This window comes from Oryctolagus cuniculus, chromosome 8, assembly GCF_051225735.1.
Source record: "Oryctolagus cuniculus isolate XC-2025 breed Fujian yellow rabbit chromosome 8, ASM5122573v1, whole genome shotgun sequence".
NCBI classification, from domain to species: Eukaryota; Metazoa; Chordata; class Mammalia; order Lagomorpha; family Leporidae; genus Oryctolagus; species Oryctolagus cuniculus.
This window is the reverse complement of record NC_142874.1, coordinates 107,091,848-107,112,691: the sequence shown is the minus strand read 5'-3', so window position 1 is coordinate 107,112,691 and position 20,844 is coordinate 107,091,848. Positions and strand designations below refer to the sequence as shown.

Genomic DNA, 20,844 nt, shown 5'->3' with positions numbered 1-20,844 from the left:
GAATAAGTCTTAATTCCAGTAACTCAGTCTAGTCCGGTTTGCTCCCCACAGACCAAATATAATTCTGGAAGCCAATTATAGCCATATTAAACATTTGGACCAAGAATCCTGAGGTTCTTGCCGTTTATCAATTCCAGAAATATTTGTCCACAAAGCCATGGAACACAGTCCCCAAAGGAAGACAGAGAAAACAACAGTGAACAAGGGAAGAACAAAGAAGGAGAGGACAAGTTGGTGCAGAGCTGCCAGTGCACCTGACTTCCCCGGTGAGGGTGGCAGGGCACGAGAAAGCCTTTCCCCTCTGGGCCACACCCCATTTCCGGGATGCATCCATTGTTAAGAGTTCTGTGCAGGAACCTTCCCACCGTGGAACGAGCCACGTTTGCCCACACACATTATAGCAAGCTCTGAATCAGAGGCCCGTCGCCCACTCTGGGGAGATCCAACGTGCTGCTCTGACCCCATGCGTTTCCTTCACATTACCTTGGAATCTGCCACTTTTTCCAGACCCAGCTCTCGAATGACCTTGTTAATCCGTTCATTTTTTTCATGGTTCGACATAGTGGTTGGAAGCCGAAGCGTTGCGGAGAACTGCAAGTTTTCTCTCACCGTCAGAGTGCCCATCACGACATCATCCTAAAGGGAAAATGGAATCGGAATGAGACCTAGCAAGTCTTTTCCAAGATTGTCACGCTCCGGTGTGTGTAACTAATGCACAAAAATAACACACCTAGAGTGAAGTCCTGTCCCTTTCAGGAAGGCACTGATAACTGTGTGCAGAGGCAGCTGCAGGCCTCAGGGAACTATTTCCATCCCCTCCCCTGCACGCCCAACTAGAACACAGGAAGGGTCACCACCACAGCACCCATTTCCAGACTGCCCTACACAAGGGTTTGCCAAAACATCTCTCTAGGCAGGGACCAGCAGGAAGGGTGAAGGCAGGACCAAAGAGGACAACCGTGGTACCCTGTAGGATGGACCCAATAACTAGAATTGACATCACTGCCCTGCCGAGGGTCACACCCCAGGTGCCCCCACCTTTCCATGGAACCCTCCCTCAAGCTTTGGAAGATTATGAAAATCTGGCGTCACAAACACTGTTTCCACAAGCACACTAATGATCGACTGGATGCACACTCCACCAGCAGCCAAGATGCTTGCCCACAGAGAAATGCCAACCCAGGAATACTTACTTGCACCACATACCCCGAATTACACTTGAAATTGGCAGGTTGTGGTGCTCCGTTTATCAAAACATCTCCAGTCAACCCGTGTGGATCTTTCCTGGCGGCCAACACATCCAACAACCTATCAAAGGACACAGATGTCAGGGTCTCTTCCTCTCCAGCACAGGCTATACACCAAAACCTGAATCCAAACTCTGCTCAAGTTAGAAAAACCACTGGAATAAATGTGTAGACATTTCCTATTGCTACTGCAGGGAGTCAAAAGTTACATACAGCTTTTCAATTGTGTGGAGGTGTCAGAGCCCCTGACCCCTAAGTTGATCACGGTCAACTCCACTGCTATATTTAAATTCTCACCTTTCTTTTTTCATGATACACATTTATAATGCCCCAAAACACAAAAGCAAGACACCATGACTGATCTGGCACAGAGCCCCCCAGTGACTCTCCCAGCTGTCCAGCCTCGGTGGTCCCTACAGAGGCAATGTGTTCCTTTATCTCAGGCTCAGGCTCACTTAGGCCTTCAACTCTATCCTCTGACTTTTAATATGATCCTCTTCTCTCTCTTCCAACCCATTAGCTCTTTTTTTTTTTTTTTTTGACAGGCAGAGTGGACAGTGAGAGAGAGAGACAGAGAGAAAGGTCTTCCTTTTGCCCTTGGTTCACCGTCCAGTGGCCACTGTGGCTGGCTGCAGCCAGCGCACCGCACTGATCTGATGGCAGGAGCCAGGTACTTATCCTGGTCTCCCATGGGGTCAGGGCCCAAGCACTTGGGCCATCCTCCACTGCACTCCCGGGCCACAGCAGAGAGCTGGCCTGGAAGAGGGGCAACCAGGACAGAATCCGGCGCCCCAACCAGGACTTTAACCCGGTGTGCCAGCACCCCATGGCGGAGGATTAGCCTAGTGTGCCGTGGCGCCAGCACCAACCCATTAGCTATTAATATGGCCAACCTCTGCCAATCAACTTATCCTGTCTCATTAGTAATGCTGACCTAGTAAGACCTCCTGTTCCTTGGGAAAGAACAACAAATTAACACAACTGCATGGTGTCCACAGCACCTTGACATTGACTGGGCACACACAGCAAATGCACAACCAACTCCCATGAAAGTGATTCTGGAAAGCATATGACAAGTGCACAGCAGACACCTGCTTGGAATCTTTTATACTCACGAAGATTTGCCTCCACCTGTGGGTCCCAGGATAGCATTGAGGCCAGGCTTCATGATCCCACTGTAAACACAAAAGCATACGAATTTACTTTTCCACTCAACACTGAATATATTCAATGAAGGTCGATGAGATTATAGACAGAAAACAAGCACAACCAACTCTTAAAGACAAAAGATGTGAACAGAAGTCTTGTGTCCAAAGTATGCTTATCACAGTAAGAAAGTGACCCTGGTCCTCTAAATTCCTCTCATTTCTTCTCCAAACCTCTTGTAGCTTGTACAAAGTGACACATCCAGCATTCACAATTCCTTGAAAAGTACCATTTAAAAAAAAAAAAAAAACCAGAGTTAGAATCAGAATCAGAGAGGGAGGACAGAGAGAAAGATTTTCCATCTGCTGGTTCACTCCCCAAATGGCTGCAATGGCTGGACTAGGCTAGGCTGAAGCCAGGTGCTTCATCCAGGTCTCCCACATGGGTGCAGGGGCCCCAGTATGTAGTCCACCCTCCATTGCTTTCCCAGACACATTAGCAAGAAGTTTGACTGGAAGTAGAAAAGCTACTGCCAGACACATTAGCAAGGAGCTTGATTCGAAGTAGAATAGCTGGGACACAAACTTGCATCCATATGGGATGCTGGCATTGAAGCAGGCAGCTTAACCCACTACATCACAAAGCCAGCCCAGAAAAAGTAACCTTCTTGTGAAGTATCTCTGTTACACTTACTCTTCTTGACACAGAATCAGGACAGAACAGCTTCTGAGTACTATTTCACTATCAACCTATTCAGGCCACCTCACTTGCAACCTAGTCAAGTTCTATACAATTAATTAATCACTGAATTGTAGAATACCAACAGCAGTGTTTGAACTGCTAAAATCTAATAACAACAACAACAACAAAAACCCACATCTTAAATAGAGATCCAAAAGTGAGGGGCTGGCATTGTGGCATAACAGGTTAAGCTATCACCTGCAAAGCCAGCATCCAATATGAGTGCCAGTTCAAGTTCCAATTGCTCCACTTCTGATCCAGCTCCCTGCTAAAGTGACTGAGAAAGTGGACCCTGCACCCATGTGGGAGATCTGGAAGAAGCTCCTGGCTCCTGCTTTTGCCTGACCTAGCCCAGGCTATTTCAGCCATTTGGAGAGTGAACCAGCACTCTCTCATTCTCTCTCTCTCTTTTCCCTGCTTCCCTCCTTCCCTCCTTCCCTGTAACTCTGCCTTTGAAATAACTAAATTATTTAAAAAAATAAAATCCAAAAACAAGAATAAGACACTTCAGAAGAAAAAAGAAAATATCAACACAGTTCTTAACCTCAAATAAAAGGGGAGGGAAGTCTTAATCCAATTAATAAAGTAAAACATACACCACAAAATAAATCCTTTTCTTCCTTGTTGAATGTCAGACATGTTTAGAACTTCAGTAGGGGATGGGGAATCCACTAAGTGCATGTTTGAAGGTAGTGTGAATATTTGGATCGAGTATCGGAGCAGAAAAACCTGTAGCAGTGTTGACTCTGCTGAGACTCAAGAAGGCAACAAAGAAAATGGTGAAGTGGAAAGAACCAGCGAAGGAAACTGAAGGACCAGTGCTCTGGTGTGGAGGGTAAAGCCACTAGTGCCGGCATCCTATACGGGCGCCAGTTTGAGTCCTGGCTGCCCCTTTTCCAATCCAGCTCTCTGCTGTAGCCTGGGAAAGCAGTAGAAGATGACCCAAGTTCTTGGGCCCCTCACCCTCATGGGAGACGTGGAAGAAGCTCTTGGATCCTGGCTTCAGATGAGATCAACTGTTCCCGAGCGTCCCACAGAGACAAGAGGGTGTTTTCCACGTGAAAGGTCAAAGCTGAAGCCACCTCATTCTCAGGAAAAAAAAAAATTGTGAAGGCTTGAGCCAGCACACTGTGCTGATCCGAAGCCAGGAGGCAGGTGCTTCTCCTGATCTCCCACTTGGGTACAGGGCCTAAGCACTTGGGCCATCCTCCACTGCCTTCCTGACCACAGCAGAGAGCTGGAGTGGAAGAGGAGCAACAGGGACAGAATCCAGCACCCTGACCGGGACTAGAACCTGGGGTACAGGCACTGCAGGCAGAGGATTAGCCTAGTGAGCCACAGCGCCGATTGATTCAGATCCTAATTTTCATTAGTTCACATTCCAACTACGTAAGTCAAGCTAAACTATAGTTGTGTTATATTTAAATACATTTTCTGCCTGTCAGAGAAAGTATTAAGGGAAAATATTAAGTTCATTGTTAAGACTAACAGGCCATTAAGTTAAAACAGGACAGATTTTTTCTTTTTTGTTTTCATGAAAAATGTTGAACTCTTTACTTAGTGTAGAGTTGGTCTTCTGTGTATAAAGATAACTAAAAATGGATCTTAGCGGCAAATGGGACTGGGAATGGGAGAGGGAGGAAGTGGAGGGGGGGAGTGAGAGTTGGAGGGCGGGTATGAACTATATTCCTAAAGTTCTACTTATGAAATGCATGCAGTTTGTATTCCTTAAATAAAAGATTTCTTTGGGCGAAAAAGAATTAAAAAAAAAAAGAAAATCAAAGTACTTGCTCAGTATACTGTCATTTCTACCTCCTTGCTTCAAGAACATAAAAGGCAGAAAGTGTTCAAGTACCTAAAAAGCACCTGACTTACAAGTAAATCAGAAAGTCTTCTATTTCACAGATTAGAAAACCGAAGCTGAGAGTTTAAAATGATTTCCACTCAGAGCAGATGTTTAGCCTAGTGGTTAAAAGCACACATTCCACATCAGAGTAGCTAGGTTGGATTCCTGTTTCTGGCTCCTGACTCCAGCTTCCTGCTAATGCACCCATGGACAGTAGCAATGATGGCTCAAGAACCTGCGTCCCTGCCACTCATGTGGCATGGAGTCCCTAGCTTCTGGGTTCTACCTGGGCTGGCTCCAGTCACTGTGGCTACTTGGGGAGTGAACCAGCAAATGGGAGGGCTCTCTGTCTCTGTCTCTCTACCTCTCCAGTGAATAAATACAATTTTAAAATAAATAAGTAAAATAAAAATTATTTTCACCATTAAAAGAAAGCAGTAAATCAAACAGCCAGCCTCTTTCCATCAAAACTCAAGATTTATCCAGGAAAAAGCAAATGACACACCAATTGTTCAGCTGCCCAAGCAAAAGATGATGTACATGGTACAAACACTTCTAAAAACAATTTGGGAGCTGGTGCTGTGACAGAGAAGGTTAAAGCCCTGGCCTGCAGCACCAGTATCCCATATGGGTGCCAGTTCATGTTCCTGCTGCTCCACTTCCAATCCAGCTCCCTGCTAATGCAGCAGAGGATGGCCCAAGTCCCCCAAGTCCTTGGGCCCCTGCACCCACATGGGAGACCAGGAAGAAGCTGCTGGCCTGGCTTCAGATCAGCTCAGCTCTGGCTGTTGTGGCCATCTGGGGAGTGAAGCAGCAGATGAAGACCTTCTCTCTCCCTCTCTTCTCTCTCTCTTTCTCTGTCTCTACCTTTTGGTAACTTTCAAATAAATAAAATAAAGCTTAAAAAAAAAAAAAACAATTTGGCAGATCCTCTGAAAGTTAAACAGAAGCCCTACACGTGACCCAATCATTTCACTCCCAGTCTAGCCTGAAGAAATGAAAGCATGTGTGTGAGTATCTGTACAAAGACCTGTGCCTAAGTGTTCGCAGCAGCCTTACTGGTAAAAGGCAAAACTATAAAGGTTCATCTCAGGTCAACAAAGCATCTCATAGAAAGCGCATGCACATATTTGATGTCTGACAGGATTTCTTTCTCAACTGTTTTGCGACACAGGAGAAAGCCACTCTTGACTTTTACTCGATAGCGGATGTTATGAAAACTTAACACGGCTCCCTCATTCGGTGTCTTCAGGTCGTTGGTGGCTGTCCCAGGGAGGCCATTGCTGTTTCTTTGTGACATTGGCACAAAAATCTGGACATCGTCGGAAGACATCGGGAAAGTTTCTGCCTTTCTGTGGGGGGAAAACAACTATAAGTTGACAGTCCAGATAAACCAGGTTATACACACTAGGTAACAACGTATTTAAAACGAGTCTGCTTTAACCCGTGCTGGGCAGCCCACGTGGCTGTCATCTCACCGCAAAAAGAACAACCACCCAGGAAAAAGTGCAACAACAATTAGAAGTGAGCCTTGATTTTTTAAGGTCTAAAGGATGGAATAAATTTACAAAAAACACAGGGCCCTCTCAAACCATTCAGTTTCTGGGAATAACTTAGAATCAAGTGCCTTCCCAAAGAGGTTCACACCTCTCTTAAAATGTACCCCTGTAAAAAGTAAATAAATAAATAGGTCTGGGCCTCATAACTAATAAGGCCTTAAAGCCCACATATACTTTGAAGATGGAGGAATGTTTCTTTTATGCTGATTATACAGGGGTAGTCCGAGAAAACATAGCGAAGGTGTGGAAAGGTTTAGCAAGACAAAAAGGGGACGAGTGTCATAGAGCAATGGTTTGAGGCCTGGTTTAATCAGTCACCTTGGCTGACCACCCTTATATCCACCCTTCTCGGTCCCCATGGGAGGCTTTCGTTAGCTTTGACCATAGGTCCATGTTTCTTAATAAGCTTATAAATCAAAAAGTCAATAAATGCCGGCGCCACGGCTCACTAGGCTAATCCTCCGCCTAGCGGCGCCGGCACACCGGGTTCTAGTCCCGGTTGGGGCGCCGGATTCTGTCCCGGTTGCCCCTCTTCCAGGCCAGCTCTCTGCTGTGGCCAGGGAGTGCAGTGGAGGATGGCCCAGGTGCTTGGGCCCTGCACCCCATGGGAGACCAGGAGAAGCACCTGGCTCCAGGCTTCAGATCAGCGCGATGCGCTTGCCACAGCGCGCCAGCCGCGGCGGCCATTGGAGGGTGAACCAACGGCAAAGGAAGACCTTTTTCTCTGTCTCTCTCTCTCTCTCACTGTCCACTCTGCCTGTCAAAAAATAAAAAAAAAAAATTAAAAAAAAAAAGTCCATAAATGGTAAAAGTTCACAAGTATAAAAGCATGTTCTTGTTAAGGAAAGTTCAAAGGAAAAGAGGTTTTTAAATAAAGGAAGGACATGGTTTGTAAAAAATTTTTTATCTTAATGGCTAGTTTATGCTATACTGGAATGGAAAAAAAGAAAGATTTGAGTAAGTTACAGAAGGTGTAAGAAAGTCACAAAATATTATGGGAAGAAGAAACTTTTGGTTACAAAACTATTAGTCTATTTTCTTTTACATAAAATCAAAATCTGATCCTCTTTTAAAACAATGAGTTAAAGTAATCTCTTATGTTCTCTTGATGTCTCTGTTAAATTCTAATTGCTTAAAAAAAGCTGAGTTTTTATTAAGAGCATGCGTGGTTCACAGATGGGTCAACAAAATATATAGGGCACCATAGATATTGGAAAGCTGTGGCATATAACGCAAAAACCACCATTGTATTAGAGTCCCAAGAAGAAAACCTTAGCAGTCAGTTTGCTGAATTACAATTAATATACCAGGCTCTAAAACATGAGAAAGGAAGGGAGTGTCACCTTTTTACTGATTCGTGGGCCATAGCTAAGAGTCTAACTACCTCGATCACTAAATGGAAAAAGGATAATTGGCAAATTCATGGCAGACTCCTATGGGGGGATAAACTATGGAAAAAAGAAATATGGGAATTGATTCAATGTACTAATGTCACTGTCTTCCATGTAGATGCCCACAGTACAGTGAATTCTACGGAACATAAGTATAACGTGGACGTGGATCGATTGGCTACCATAGCAGAGGTAGCTACAGTTCTTCTTGCTGAGCTACTTGTCAATAAAGTGATTTCATAGTTCCATAAAAGATACACGGATCAGCTATTCTTTTTTTTTTTTTTTTTTTTTTAACAGGCAGAGTGGACAGTGAGAGAGAGAGACAGAGAGAGAAAGGTCTTCCTTTGCCGTTGGTTCACCCTCCAATGGCCGCCGCTGCAGCCGGCGCACCGCGCTGATCCGTTGGCAGGAGCCAGGATCCAAGTGCTTTTCCTGGTCTCCCATGGGGTGCAGGGCCCAAGCACCTGGGCCATCCTCCACTGCACTCCCTGGCCATAGCAGAGAGCTGGCCTGGAAGAGGGGCAACCGGGACAGAATCCGGCGCCCCGACCGGGACTAGAACCCGGTGTGCCGGCGCCGCAAGGTGGAGGATTAGCCTATTGAGCCACGGCGCCGGCCCGGATCAGTTATTCTTGTATCAAAACAAATTTGTTTCTGTTTCCAAAGCAGCACAAAACTGTGGTAACATTATGTTTCTTTTAAATATAGAAAAGTGCTTTAAAAAGTAAAATGTTGTATACTTCAGGATAAGAACAACAAATCCATAAGATGATTAAGTGTGGCAATAGCCGGGAAAGAAAATGCTGTTTCTTTGGAACTCTCTTCTAAACAATTGTTACTGAACCCGATTCCATTCCTCAAGGGGAAAAAAAAATAGGCGAGTCCCAAAGAATTAAATCTGATCTCTGTCCCTAAACACATTTCATATTTTTTTAAACCAAAATACTGTTGACCAAAATAAAACAGTCATTCCTGGAAGCTCACAGCATTTTGTTCACAATTCCACATACAATGGGAAGCCAAGGAAAGAAAAACAGTGATGACTTACCTGCCAGGGTTTTCCTATAAAAGTCCCAAAGATCTCCAGCAATGTCTCAATCCTGAGATGACGCCTTTAACACCTTGTCTTCCAAGCCCCCTGAAGGCCCCCTCAGCACTTCCCATATTGCAGTAAGAGCCTGATTCCTGACCCTTCTCCTCCACACTGCACTGTGCACCTCCAATTCCCACGTCATTTTTGAACGCACAAGTCACAGGTGGAATTTGCCTACAGACAGTGAACTCCTGTGAAAGCAGGGAGGACCAATGCCTGCTGTTAAACCTTCAGACCTCCTCAGACCCCGCTCTCCCTGTTGCAGAGGGGCTTAAAGGTAAGACACGCGCCAGCAAGATGAAGTCACTAGCAGTCAAGTTAAGGAGCAGACGCTCTGGAGTCCCCTGGAGAGCTGAGACTCTGGGAGGATTACTCAACTGCACACTAAGTATACAATGAACAAGGGCAGGTGTTCAGCCGAGTGGTTAGGATGCCCCCATCCCACAGAAGAGCACCCAGCTTTGACTCCTGCCTTCAGCTTCCGGCTACTGCAGATCCTAGAAGGCAAGAGTGACATGATGCCTTGAGTAACTGGACCCCTGTCATTCACATGGAGTTCCCAGCTCCTGGCTTCAGCCCTGGCCTACCCCAAGCACTTGAGGGCACTTAGGGAGTGGACCAGCCAACAGGAGCTCACTCCATCTGTCGGTTTCTCTGCCTCTCAAATAAGCAAACAACAATTAACAGAAAAAAAGTGAAAATACAAACATACACGCATGGGAGGAGAGAGAGAAAGAGGGACTTAGCCTCAAATTTTCAAACGTGAGGATAAATCCTAAATTATGTCATCTAAGAACTCAATGTATATAAGAGTTCAAAGAAACTGTAATTCTCCCACTTCAAGGCAGGACACGCAGGGTATGGCCTTCCCGACTTCACTCGCTACAATCTCACAGCCTCTGACTACTGAGAGATTAAGACCTGGGAGTAGCCAGCAGCAGGCTAATGGAGAAGACAAGCAGCAGCTCTAGTGAGGCAGGAGAAGCCCTGAAGAGGTGATGGGCAACATATGCAGTTCCTTCTGCAGGACATTACCTCTCAGAGAGAGGCAGCAAGAAAACCAGGCTGGGGCAGGCATTGAGGTGTATCAGCTAAGCCACATCTCCCAGCACCTCCACTTCTGATCCGGCTCTCTGCTAATGGTCTGGGAAAGCAGTGGAAGTTAGACCAAGTAGTTGGGCTCCTACCTTCCACGTGGGAAACCCAGTTGGAATCCCAGACTCATGGCTTCAGCCTGGCCCAGCCTTGGTTGTGACAAGGGACTGGGTAAAGCCAGCAAGGGAGCTAAGGGAAATTCATGGCTCATTACCAAAAGAGAAAAAGTGTGTCTGGACAGTGCTACTCACCGTTCAGACTAACCATTGTTTTAGGGTCAAGTTAACCTCAAGGACTATTACAAAACAGTGAAACTGACCCTCTGTAGGCACAGTCACTTTCAGACTTTTGAAAGTGTGCGCAGTAGTGTAAGCTCCACAATGGAGAAACAGACCATTTCCATCACCCCAAAGAAAACCCGCTCTCCCCACCTCAGCCCCTGAGGGCCACTGAGCTCTTTCCTGTCCCTTTCATTTCTCAGTGTATCTGAATGCTCTCCTTAAATACAAATAAATCTCTGTCGCTCCCCGTCTTCGTGGAGGAACGACACAGGATTTTGCGTTGTTCTTTCATCTGCTCGGCCCTCCCCGGGTTTGCTGCTGGTTCTTCCCGGGTTGGCTGCCGTCCCTCCACCTCCGTGGAAGGGCGGTTCCCCCTGGCCACCTTCCCCACTTCCGCAGGGGAGCGGCACACCGCCGGCCGGCTCTCTCGGGGGCTGCACAGGTGTTCCTTCAGATAGATGTTCCCCTTAGATGTTCCTGGTGCATGTTGTCTCTCTCCTCCTTTATAGTCCTCTTCCGCCAATCCCAACTCGACTGCCCACACACCGAGTATGCTGCTCTCCTCCAATCAGGAGCAGGATCAGCTCCTGGAGGTCATCACTCAAGTTGGCAAGAGGCAGCTGCGTAGAAGCTGTTTCCTCCTCTCCCAGCGCCATATTGTGGGAGAGCAGATGCACAGAATAAGTCTTAATTCCAGTAACTTAGTCTAGTCTGAGTTGCTCCCCACAGATCCCCCTTTCTTTTTATTTTTGGCGTTGATACGTGCCTGTCTTCGGTGCCCCGTGGCACACACTCTGCTCTGCTTGCTAGAGTTGCCCACAGGTGCTTACAAGCCCTACCAATCAGGCAAACCGAATCCAGGTCCTCTCTTCGCCATGTTGTGAGGAGGTTTTTAGGCGCTGATGCGTGCCTGAGTTCGGTGCCCTGCAGCTCATGCTCTGCTCTGCTAGAACTGCCTGCAGGTGCTTACAAGCCCTAACAATCAGGCAAACCGAATCCAAGCCCTCTCATTGCCGTCTTGTGGGGAGACTTATTGGTGTTGATAACGTGCCTGTCTTTGGTGACCTGCGGCGCATAAGCTGCTAGCCGCCCGCAGGTGCTCACCACCTCCCTAATCAGGCAGACCGAATCCAAGCTCTCTCATTGCTGTGTTGTGGGGAGGCCTTTCTCTATCTCCGGGCATTCCTATTTCTCCTATTTTACTTCTATCTACCAGCATTCCTATTTCTCTCATTTTACTTCTAGACTTCTGTTTCTCTTATCCCTGTGGCTTCCCGGCGCCCGCCCCGAGGCTGCTTCTCGGCGGCTTCCCGGCTCTGAGCCGCTTCAGCCAGCGCTTCTCTCATCTGCGCGGCTCGGCTTCGTGCGCGCACTCTGCGGTCTCCGCGCCCCTTCACGCCCGCACCACAGCCTCGCACTAGCCCCACGTTCCCTATCTATTCACGCCCCGTGCTCTCTCTGCACGCGGCGGCTTCCGCGAGTCACACAGCTCCAGCTCACGTTTCCGCCACTGGTATTCAATCTAAGTTCCCCGGGCTAACCTGGCGAATTCAACCCAGCCCACGCTTCCGCCTCACGGTTTGGCTTCCCGTCTTTTGCTCCCCAGGCTAATCTGACGTATTCCAACCTAGTGGCCCACGTCTCTGCCTCTGGTTCCAGATTTTCGCCTTTTGCTCCCCGGGCTGACTTGAAGAATCCCAAGATAGCTTACGTTTCCGCCTCGGCCTGCCCCCGCAGCTTCAATTTCCCTAACATTTTTCTCTACCCGGTATGTTTCCCTAAGTTTTCTTCCAACAATATTCCTCCCTCATTTCTCCTGGCTTCTCCCCACAGTCCGTATCCGAGTCTGTTTGTTCTGGCTTTCACTTTCGCTTTCGACCTTAGAGATTTCTCCCAACTTCCCCCCGTAGTCCGTATCCGAGTCTATGCCTAGGCTTTTGATAGCTTCTTCCGGCACCTTTTCCGTCCGGCTTTCCCCTAGGCTCTTTGCTAGTCTCTCTCTCCGGTAATTTCCCACTTCTTCCCATTTTTTCCCTCCTAGGTTTCCGATCCGAGTCACGGCACCATTATGTCGCTCCCCGTCTTCGTGGAGGAACGACACAGGATTCTGCGTTGTTCTTTCGTCTGCTCGGCCCTCCCCGGGTTTGCTGCTGGTTCTTCCCGGGTTGGCTGCCGTCCCTCCACCTCCGTGGAAGGGCGGTTCCCCCTGGCCACCTTCCCCACTTCCGCAGGGGAGCGGCACACCGCCGGCCGGCTCTCTCGGGGGCTGCACAGGTGTTCCTTCAGATAGATGTTCCCCTTAGATGTTCCTGGTGCATGTTGTCTCTCTCCTCCTTTATAGTCCTCTTCCGCCAATCCCAACTCGGCTGCCCACACGCCGAGTACGCTGCTCTCCTCCAATCAGGAGCAGGATCAGCTCCTGGAGGTCATCACTCAAGTTGGCAAGAGGCAGCTGCGCAGAAGCTGTTTCCTCCTCTCCCAGCGCCATATTGTGGGAGAGCAGATGCACAGAATAAGTCTTAATTCCAGTAACTTAGTCTAGTCCGAGTTGCTCCCCACAAATCTCCATGTGACTTTTCTCATTTTACATTCCCCAAGATCTGCAAGAAATGTGTCCAAATTGTTTTCTCCAGGGATAGCAAAAAAAAAAAAACCTTCAGTCTGGAAAATACCTAGTCAAATAGTAAATAAAGCAATCTAGACCAAGTGTAATTTACATGTGTGTTACAGCCCAAACTCTCTTCATCTTATCTGTAATTTAGCAGTTGTCTAGGAAAGCCTAAGGCCATCCATAAAACACTCCCTAAATCCTCCTAGAATGGGTGGGACTTGAGTTCCTCCTGCCTTTGAACTTACCAGCCATGTAACCTTGGGAGAAGGGCTTAGCTTATGTAACCTGGCAGGCACTTGGAGATACAGAAGCAACTAATAAAACAGATCAATATCCCTGCCATTGGGCAGCTCAGGGGGTGCCACTCCTAAGCAATGCCAGTTGGCTGTGACTGTTGAGACTGGAAAGCAGCAGAACAGGATGGGATCTGTATTTACAAGGACTGTTGACTTGGGTGGGGGTAGGGACAGTGCAGGGGCCCCACTGTGATTGTTAGGAAAAGGGCACAGTTTTATCTATGGTGTGATCTACACCTTGACACCATCCTAGGCTCTAGCCCCCACTGCCATTGCTGGAAGCCAGGTGGCCACATGGCCCAAGCTCCACCCCAGTCCTAATGGGATTCACTGCTCCTGCTGCCCTTCCTGACTTCCGACAAAGTTTTAAAAGGACCTGTTCCTGAACACATGGCTCTCTTGGCTCCTCTCATGCGCTCTCCTCTCCTCTCATCTCTATCTTCTCTCCTCGCTAGCTCCTTTCTTCTCTGTCTCTCTCTTATACTCTCCTTCTCTCCCTTTTTCCCTCTTCACCCCTTCCCTCCGGTCTGTTCTGCTGGAGTTTCTTCAACAAACCCTTTCCCTTACTCCAGTGTTTGGTGTGCTTTGTGACGGCCTAACAGTGATGAGCCAAGATGGAGACATGGCCCTGAACCCCCTTCCTTCAAGCTCCTTAAAAGACTTTTTAAAGCAGAGAGGGAGAGATCTTCCATTTGCTGGCACACTCCCCAAATGCCCACAACAACTAGGGCCGGTCCAAGCCAAAATCAAGAGACCAGAATTCATTCAAGGTCTCCCATGTGTTGCAGGCACCCAGCTACCTGAGCTGCTGCCTTCCAGGGTGCCCACCTGTGGAAAGCTGGAATCAGGAGCGGAGCAGGGACTCAAACCCAGGCACTCTGATGTGGGATTCAGTCAACAGCTTAACCACTAGGCCAAACACCTGCCCACTCCGAAGTCTTATTTCTCTCTGTAGGTTCTGCCCTAACCCAAACACCAGAACAAAACACTGAGAAACTATAAACAGGAACAGCCCAAGGAACCCCAGATACACACCTGACGATGCCAGCGATACTCTCTTCTTAGCTGCCAAGAAGGTGGGGATGGCACTGAAGCCCCACAGGCAGGAAGCACCTTATTCCCACAGCAGTCACAGCCAAAGAGGGTCAGTGAGGACCCCAGCAGGTTCCCCTGGTTCCCAAAACATCCCCCATCCCACCTCTCCCCAGACTCCTCAAACTGGGAAAAACACAGGCAAAAATAAATAACAATCCTTTAGCTTCAGGCCCAGGAAACTGGGGGGGGGGGGGGGACACCTAATTTATATTTCAGAGGAGCTACCTGAAAAGCTCCTAACAAAAGGAGGAAGCTTAGGTCCAGGGTGAGAGCAGGCAGGTGCAGGCACAGGCCCTGGGGACTCCACCTTCCTTCCCACTTCTCCCTGGGCAAGGCTGACCCCGCCTCACTGGCACTGTGGGGAGATAAGCAGCAGGGAGAGACGGTGACTAGAGACATTTGGAATCCAGGGGTCCAAAGGAAAAAAAGAGGGAGAGGCAAAAGTTAAACCAAGTCTGGTTAGAATTTACCTGAAGCAGGGGCCAGAATTCTGTGGTGCCCGCATCCCACATGGCCGCTCTACTTCCCATCCGGCTCCCTGATGATGACCTGGGAAAGCAGTGGAAGATGGCCCAAGTCCTTGGGCCCCTGCACCCGGGTGGGAGACCCTGAAGAAGCTCCTGGCTCCTGGCTTCAGATCTGCCCAGCTCCAGCCTTTGTGGCCATTTGGGGAGTGAACCAGTGGATGGAAGACCTCTCTCTCCCTCTCTGTCTCTCCCTCTCTCTGTAACTCTACCTCTCGAAAAAATAAATAAATCTTTGAACAATAAACAAACTTAGAATATTTTAAAAAGAAAATTTTACCTAAAGCTACAGAGCACTGGGTCTATAACCCCATTCTTCTCCCCCAAGTCTCCTCAAGTCTAACACAATATCCATGACAAGAAGGACAATCCCTGTCCCCTTCCTGCTTTTAGTTCAGTAATCATCTCGATCTGATACTAATAACGATGAACAGAAAAGCAGGTGGACAAGCAGCACTTGGCTCTCAATGTACTCATTCAGATCTGCCTAAGAAACACATCCCACATCCTGACCCGCATCCCACATCCTGACCTGCATCCCACATCCTGACCCAGGACACAAAGGGTAAGTGAGGGAACAGAGACATAAGCCTCCACCATTGCCCAATATACAGATAAACATTGCAATGCCTTCCTTGCCTTTGAATCTCAATTGGGTCTCACATCCTATTGCCTTCATACCCCACCCCCAACAGCCATCCCTCTTCCTGCGGCCCCCTCCCCCAGCCCCCAGCCCTAACCCTCCTAAGATATAAAGAGGCCTGGCCCCTGAGGGTCCCGGTCTTCTGCCAGGTGCATGTGGGCAGTTGGCCACCACCTCTGCGAATTTATTTTCTCTGAATAAATTCAGTCTGGCTATAAATTCACACACTGCCTCCTCCCTCTACTGCGCCTCTTTTCCTAACATTTTGGTGCTCCCTGTGAGGAGGGGAGCCAGGAGTCAGCATCCTGCCAGATCAGCCGCTCCTGCATTCTCTGGGTGAAAGCTGTGATCCCCACCCTTCCTCCAAACTCTCTTCTCCTGAACTCCTTCCACTTTTTACTGCCTCTGCTCACCCCGACCTTCTCTTTCCTACAATCTCCTTTTTCTCTGCTGACCAAGCAGCCCTGAGAGACACCCCTCTGGAACACATCCTCACTCCTGCTTGCACTTCTTGGTTCCCAACGAATACACAGCCAGAGCCCTTTGCAGGATCTCATTCTCGACCCATCAGACTGGTAAGAGAGACCTTTGTCACCTCTAGGGAGCTGGGGCAACGCTCAGGACTGGTTCATTCCCCTCCCCCTCCCCATAGGGCCTGGGCTGTTTAGTGGTTTCCTTTGCTTAGGGCACTTGGACACTGGTCTAAGCTCGGGATTTCTCACTCTCTCCTCTTAGGAGGACTCAGAACTTCAGGTTGGGGTAATCCTTTCCTGGGGGACCCCTGTGAGAAGCACCCTCTTCCCTCAGGCCATATTTTCCCTAATCCACGGATTCCAAAATTTCTAGCATTTCACCCAACTCCCCTTGGGCCTGCCTCTTAAAAAGCTTGTGCAAGCTAGGCCTAAAGGGAAAGACAAAATGGTGAGCTGATTAAGAAAGCTCTTCTCGATGCTGCCTAGCTGCCAACAAAATCCACTGAAACAATACCTATCCACTAAAACAATACCTACCCGAAGCTAACAAGGCTGATCTGACAGCTAAAGCTGTGGCTCCTGGGGAACCAATCCCATCTTCTCTCTTGAACTTAGCTCCTGTATACTCAGAAATCTCTCAGTTCCAACAACAAGGGGTATTTAGAAAGGACTCATGTGGCTTCTAGATGAAAAACTAATACTCCCTTCTTTCCAAGCTAACTTTCTAAAAAACCTCCCGCCCTTAGCAGGCCAGACAGGATGGAGAATTGTAAATGAGATCTCTTGATGGTTTTTTGTCCCCGCCTGGTAACTGAATGACAATCTAATTGTCAAGGTTTTTTCCCTCCAAATTGTTCTTAAAGCCAACTGCAAGCAGTCCCCTTTGGGTTTTCCTCTCTTGCAAGCCCCCCTCCAAGCCGCTCTGGCTGGAAGTCCTTGATTCTAATAAATACTTTTAAATATCTTTGCTGTCCGCTTGGAAATTTTTCTTCCATGTGAGACAAAGAACCGTTAGAGGTTAAAGGTTGAGGCATGTCTGATCCTCATTGGTTGACCTTTAGGTGCCCAGGGGGACCTAGACAAGGACTTTTCACTTCCAGAAGTGTGGGTAGGGAGTCCCCATTCCTGGAAGTGTGGGCCTTTTCTCCTTGTGGATCCCAAAGCTACCAGTAACCCCCTACAACCTCACCCACATGCCACCAGTTAGGCGAACATGTTACCTTCTGGTGATGGTGGACACCTTCTCAGGGTGGGTAGAAGCTTTCCCCAGTACTAACAAAAGAGTTTCCACTATTATTATTAAATGATATTATCCCCAAGATTTGGATTATCTGCTTCCATTCAGTTAGACAATGGACTGGAGTTTACCTCTCAAATTCCTCGAATCCCATCTGCCTCTCTTCATGTCTCATGGCATTTTCACATTCCTTGTCGTCCCCCATCTTCAGGAAAAGAAGAACGGATGAATGGAATTTTCAAACAGGCTCTAACTAAACTCTCCGCCCAGGTCCTCTTAGACTGGGGAAAACTCCTCCCTTCAGCTCTGGGAAGAATCAGACCCCTTCCCTGGAAGCCCTTAATGCGTAGCCCATTTGAAATTCTCTATGGAAGCCTCTCCTTCACGTAACTTTCCTCCCCAACAGAACTCTGAAGCTATTCCTCCACCTCTCCCTTTCCCTCATCTCACCGAAATGCACTCTCCTTTATGAACCGATGCAGCTACCCAAACCACTCTCTGCCTCCCGACTATATTCCTATCTTTCAACCTCATGACTGGGTTTATCTAAAACAAAATGAGGCTGCTCGACCAGGTGATACTGACTACCCCACCACTGCCAAACTCAAAGGGCACCCTCCTTAGGTGCATTTTATTTCATTAAAACTAATAACATCCCCCTCACTTAAGTCTACCCCCACAGGACCCACCTCGCAGGCTGTCGCACTAACAGGATGTATTTACAAGGTAATTCTGCCTCATTTTGGCCATGGTTTCCACCGGAGGCAATGTCTCTATTATCTCCTTTGGTACTCATAATCATAGTGCTCCTATTTCTGCCGTATATAATTAACTTATTCCAAAGGTTCTTGAAGGAGCATCACAAGACCCTCACTCAAGTCCCGGCTCCAAGTCTATGCTCCCTATCAGCAGGAAGTAGCCCCATCTCCTTATCTATACTCAGAGTCAGGATTGATGGAATAAAGACAGATAAACAGTGGAATGTATTCCTTGCCCTTGAATCTCAATTGGGTCTCCCACCCTATTGCCTTCATACCTCATCCCCCACAGCCACCTGAAAGACAAGTTGCTGGAACACCTGAAAGACTAGTTCCAGGAATTCCCCTCCCTGCTGCCCCTACCTCACCCCAATCCCTAGCCCTCCCTAAATATAAAAGGCCTAGTCCCAGAGGGTTGGGGCCTTCTGCCTTGTGCTCTACACCCACCACCCAGAGTGTTCACAGCCAGTACATTGCTAACCTCCAATGCAATCATTCTCTTAATACTTCATTTACACCTTCCAACAAGTTAATTATGTGGCTCAAAACTCAACAGCCACTTTTCTCCCAGTGAAGGACACATGACAGGTAATTAGGATGGGTTTGAGGGGGTAATGGGGGCTGGTAAAGAAAATGATTGCTTAAGGCCGGCGCTGCAGCTCACTAGGCTAATCCTCCGCCTGTGGTGCCAGCACCCTGGTTCTAGTCCCGGTTGGGGCACCGGATTCTGTCCCGGTTGCTCCTCTTCCAGTCCAGCTCTCTGCTGTGGCCAGAGAAGGCAGTGGAGGATGGCCCAAGTGCTCGGGCCCTGCACCTGCATGGGAGACCAGGAGGAAACACCTGGCTCCTGGCTTTGGCTCAGCGCAGCGTGCCAGCCTTTGCAGCTATTTAGGGCGTGAACCAATGGAAGGAAGACCTTCCTCTCTGTCTCTCTGTCTAACTCTATCAAAAAAAAGAAAATGATTGCTTGTACAACTCTGTGATTATAAAATAACCAGAGTGGTACCCTTCTAATAGGCTGACTGTATTGTCCCTGAATTACATCTCACTCAAGCTGTTACTGAAAAGACAAAAACCACGAAACCAAACTCGTTTTGAGATTATCAATGACTAGTTTACATCCTAAAGTGAACTGGAAACAGATTAAAAATAAAAAAAAAAAAAACTTTGCAAAGCCTGCACTGTGGTGTAGTAGGCTAAGCGTCTGTCCTGGCATCCCATATGGGCACTGGTTCAAGTCACAGCTGCTCCACTGCTGATCCAGCTCTCTGCTGTGGCCTGGGAAAGCAGCAGAAGATGGCCCAAGTGCTTGGGCCCCTGCACCTGCACGGGAGAAACAGAAGAAGCTCCTGGCTTTGGATTGGCCCAGCTCCAGCCATTGCAGCCTTTTGGGGAAGAACCAGCAGATGGAAGATCTCTCTTCCCCCTTCTCTCTGTAACTTTGCCTCTCAAATAAATAAATAAATAAACCTTTTTAAAACATCCTTTGCTTTCTGTAGCCTTATGCAATTGACAGATAAAGAAAGGATGGACATTTGAGCTCTTCAACTTCCACTAAAACAACCCAATCCTAACTTATTACAGCTGTAAGCAACACAGAATAAACCTTCCCACTAGGTATCACCTTCAATTGCTGCCAACCCCTACAGAAACCACTGAAGGAGAGAAATGTTTAGAGTCATTGAAGAACATGAGGGCCACCTGCGCCTCTATAAAAATCCAGATTTATCCCCCTTCCCTCTCCCCCGCGCGCTCTGCTCCACACTCACCAAGGCGGCCTGCCTGGCCTCAAGTCCAGCTGCCTCGGGTTCGCACAGCTGGCCCGCACGCAAACTGCAGGGCCTTGGACACCAGATGGTCACACCTAGAGTCACCAGGCTGGTTTCTGATGAATGACTTCAACAATGAAATGCTTGCGCTCCCTGGACTGATAAAATCAGGAACAGAATCTCAGGGTGGGGAAGGGAGAAGGTCTTTTGGATGAAAATATGCCCGTGAACAGTTGAGGCTTGATTCCTCACAGTCCGGTACTGAGGCCTTTTCTGGAGTGTTCTGGAGCTGTGCAGAAGCTGGGAAGCAATCCTGCGAGTTGAGAGGAGATTCGGACCCCCTGCATGTGTGTGGCCCTCCCAACCCTCATCTGCTGTGGCTGCCCCCGAAATGATTAGGATGGAGCTATTTTCCGGTTTGCCTTTATACAAACAAAAATCAAAATCTCAGTGATTTAAATCCACATGGATTTAACCCAATACAAGAAAAGTTTTAGCCAAGAAGCCGATATAAGAAAAGCTGACTGTAAATAATGCTTTCAAACAGTAGGGGCCTGCGTCGTGGTGTAGCTGGTTAAGCCGCTGTCTGCTGCCATGCCCATGCTGGCATCCCATACCTGCACCTGCTGGAGTCCAGCTACTCCACTTCCCATCCAGTTCCCTGCTATTGCGTCTGGGAAAGCAGCGGAAAAGGGCCCAAGTACTTGGGTCCCTGCATCCATGTGAGACAGCGGGATGGAGTTCCAGGCTCCTGGCTTCTGCCTGGCTCTACCCTGGCCATTGTGGCCATTTGGGAAATGAACCAGCAGATGGAAGATCTCTCTCTTTCTCTCCCTTTCTCTGTAACTGACTTTCAGATAAGTAAATCTTTAAAAGAAAATAGCAAAAAAATACTATGAGTTTTAAAGGAATTTAAAATATATATCCACAATACACCCAAACGTTTGCCTGAAAATTTTTTTGGATTAATTTCTGCCACTTTAAAGATACTTAGATACTTATTCAGAAATCCATTTTAATCATACTTCATTTTAGG

General features: G+C 47.9%; 1 protein-coding gene across 1 annotated transcript in view; it reads right to left on the bottom strand.

Annotated features, from left to right (window-relative positions):
* The window catches only part of LOC100346814 (broad substrate specificity ATP-binding cassette transporter ABCG2-like), a 53,028-nt gene extending 32,644 nt beyond the window's left edge, over nucleotides 1-20,384 (bottom strand). Inside the window, exons 1-6 of the mRNA XM_051819578.3 lie at nucleotides 19,809-20,384; nucleotides 17,413-17,486; nucleotides 6,111-6,332; nucleotides 2,363-2,422; nucleotides 1,194-1,308; nucleotides 484-636 (exon numbers count right to left, since the gene is read on the bottom strand). Coding sequence (XP_051675538.3) covers nucleotides 484-636; nucleotides 1,194-1,308; nucleotides 2,363-2,422; nucleotides 6,111-6,332; nucleotides 17,413-17,486 — 624 coding nt within the window. The 5' untranslated portion in view covers nucleotides 19,809-20,384. The remainder of the gene's footprint in view (nucleotides 1-483; nucleotides 637-1,193; nucleotides 1,309-2,362; nucleotides 2,423-6,110; nucleotides 6,333-17,412; nucleotides 17,487-19,808) is intronic.
* Between the last annotated feature and the right edge of the window lie 460 nt (nucleotides 20,385-20,844).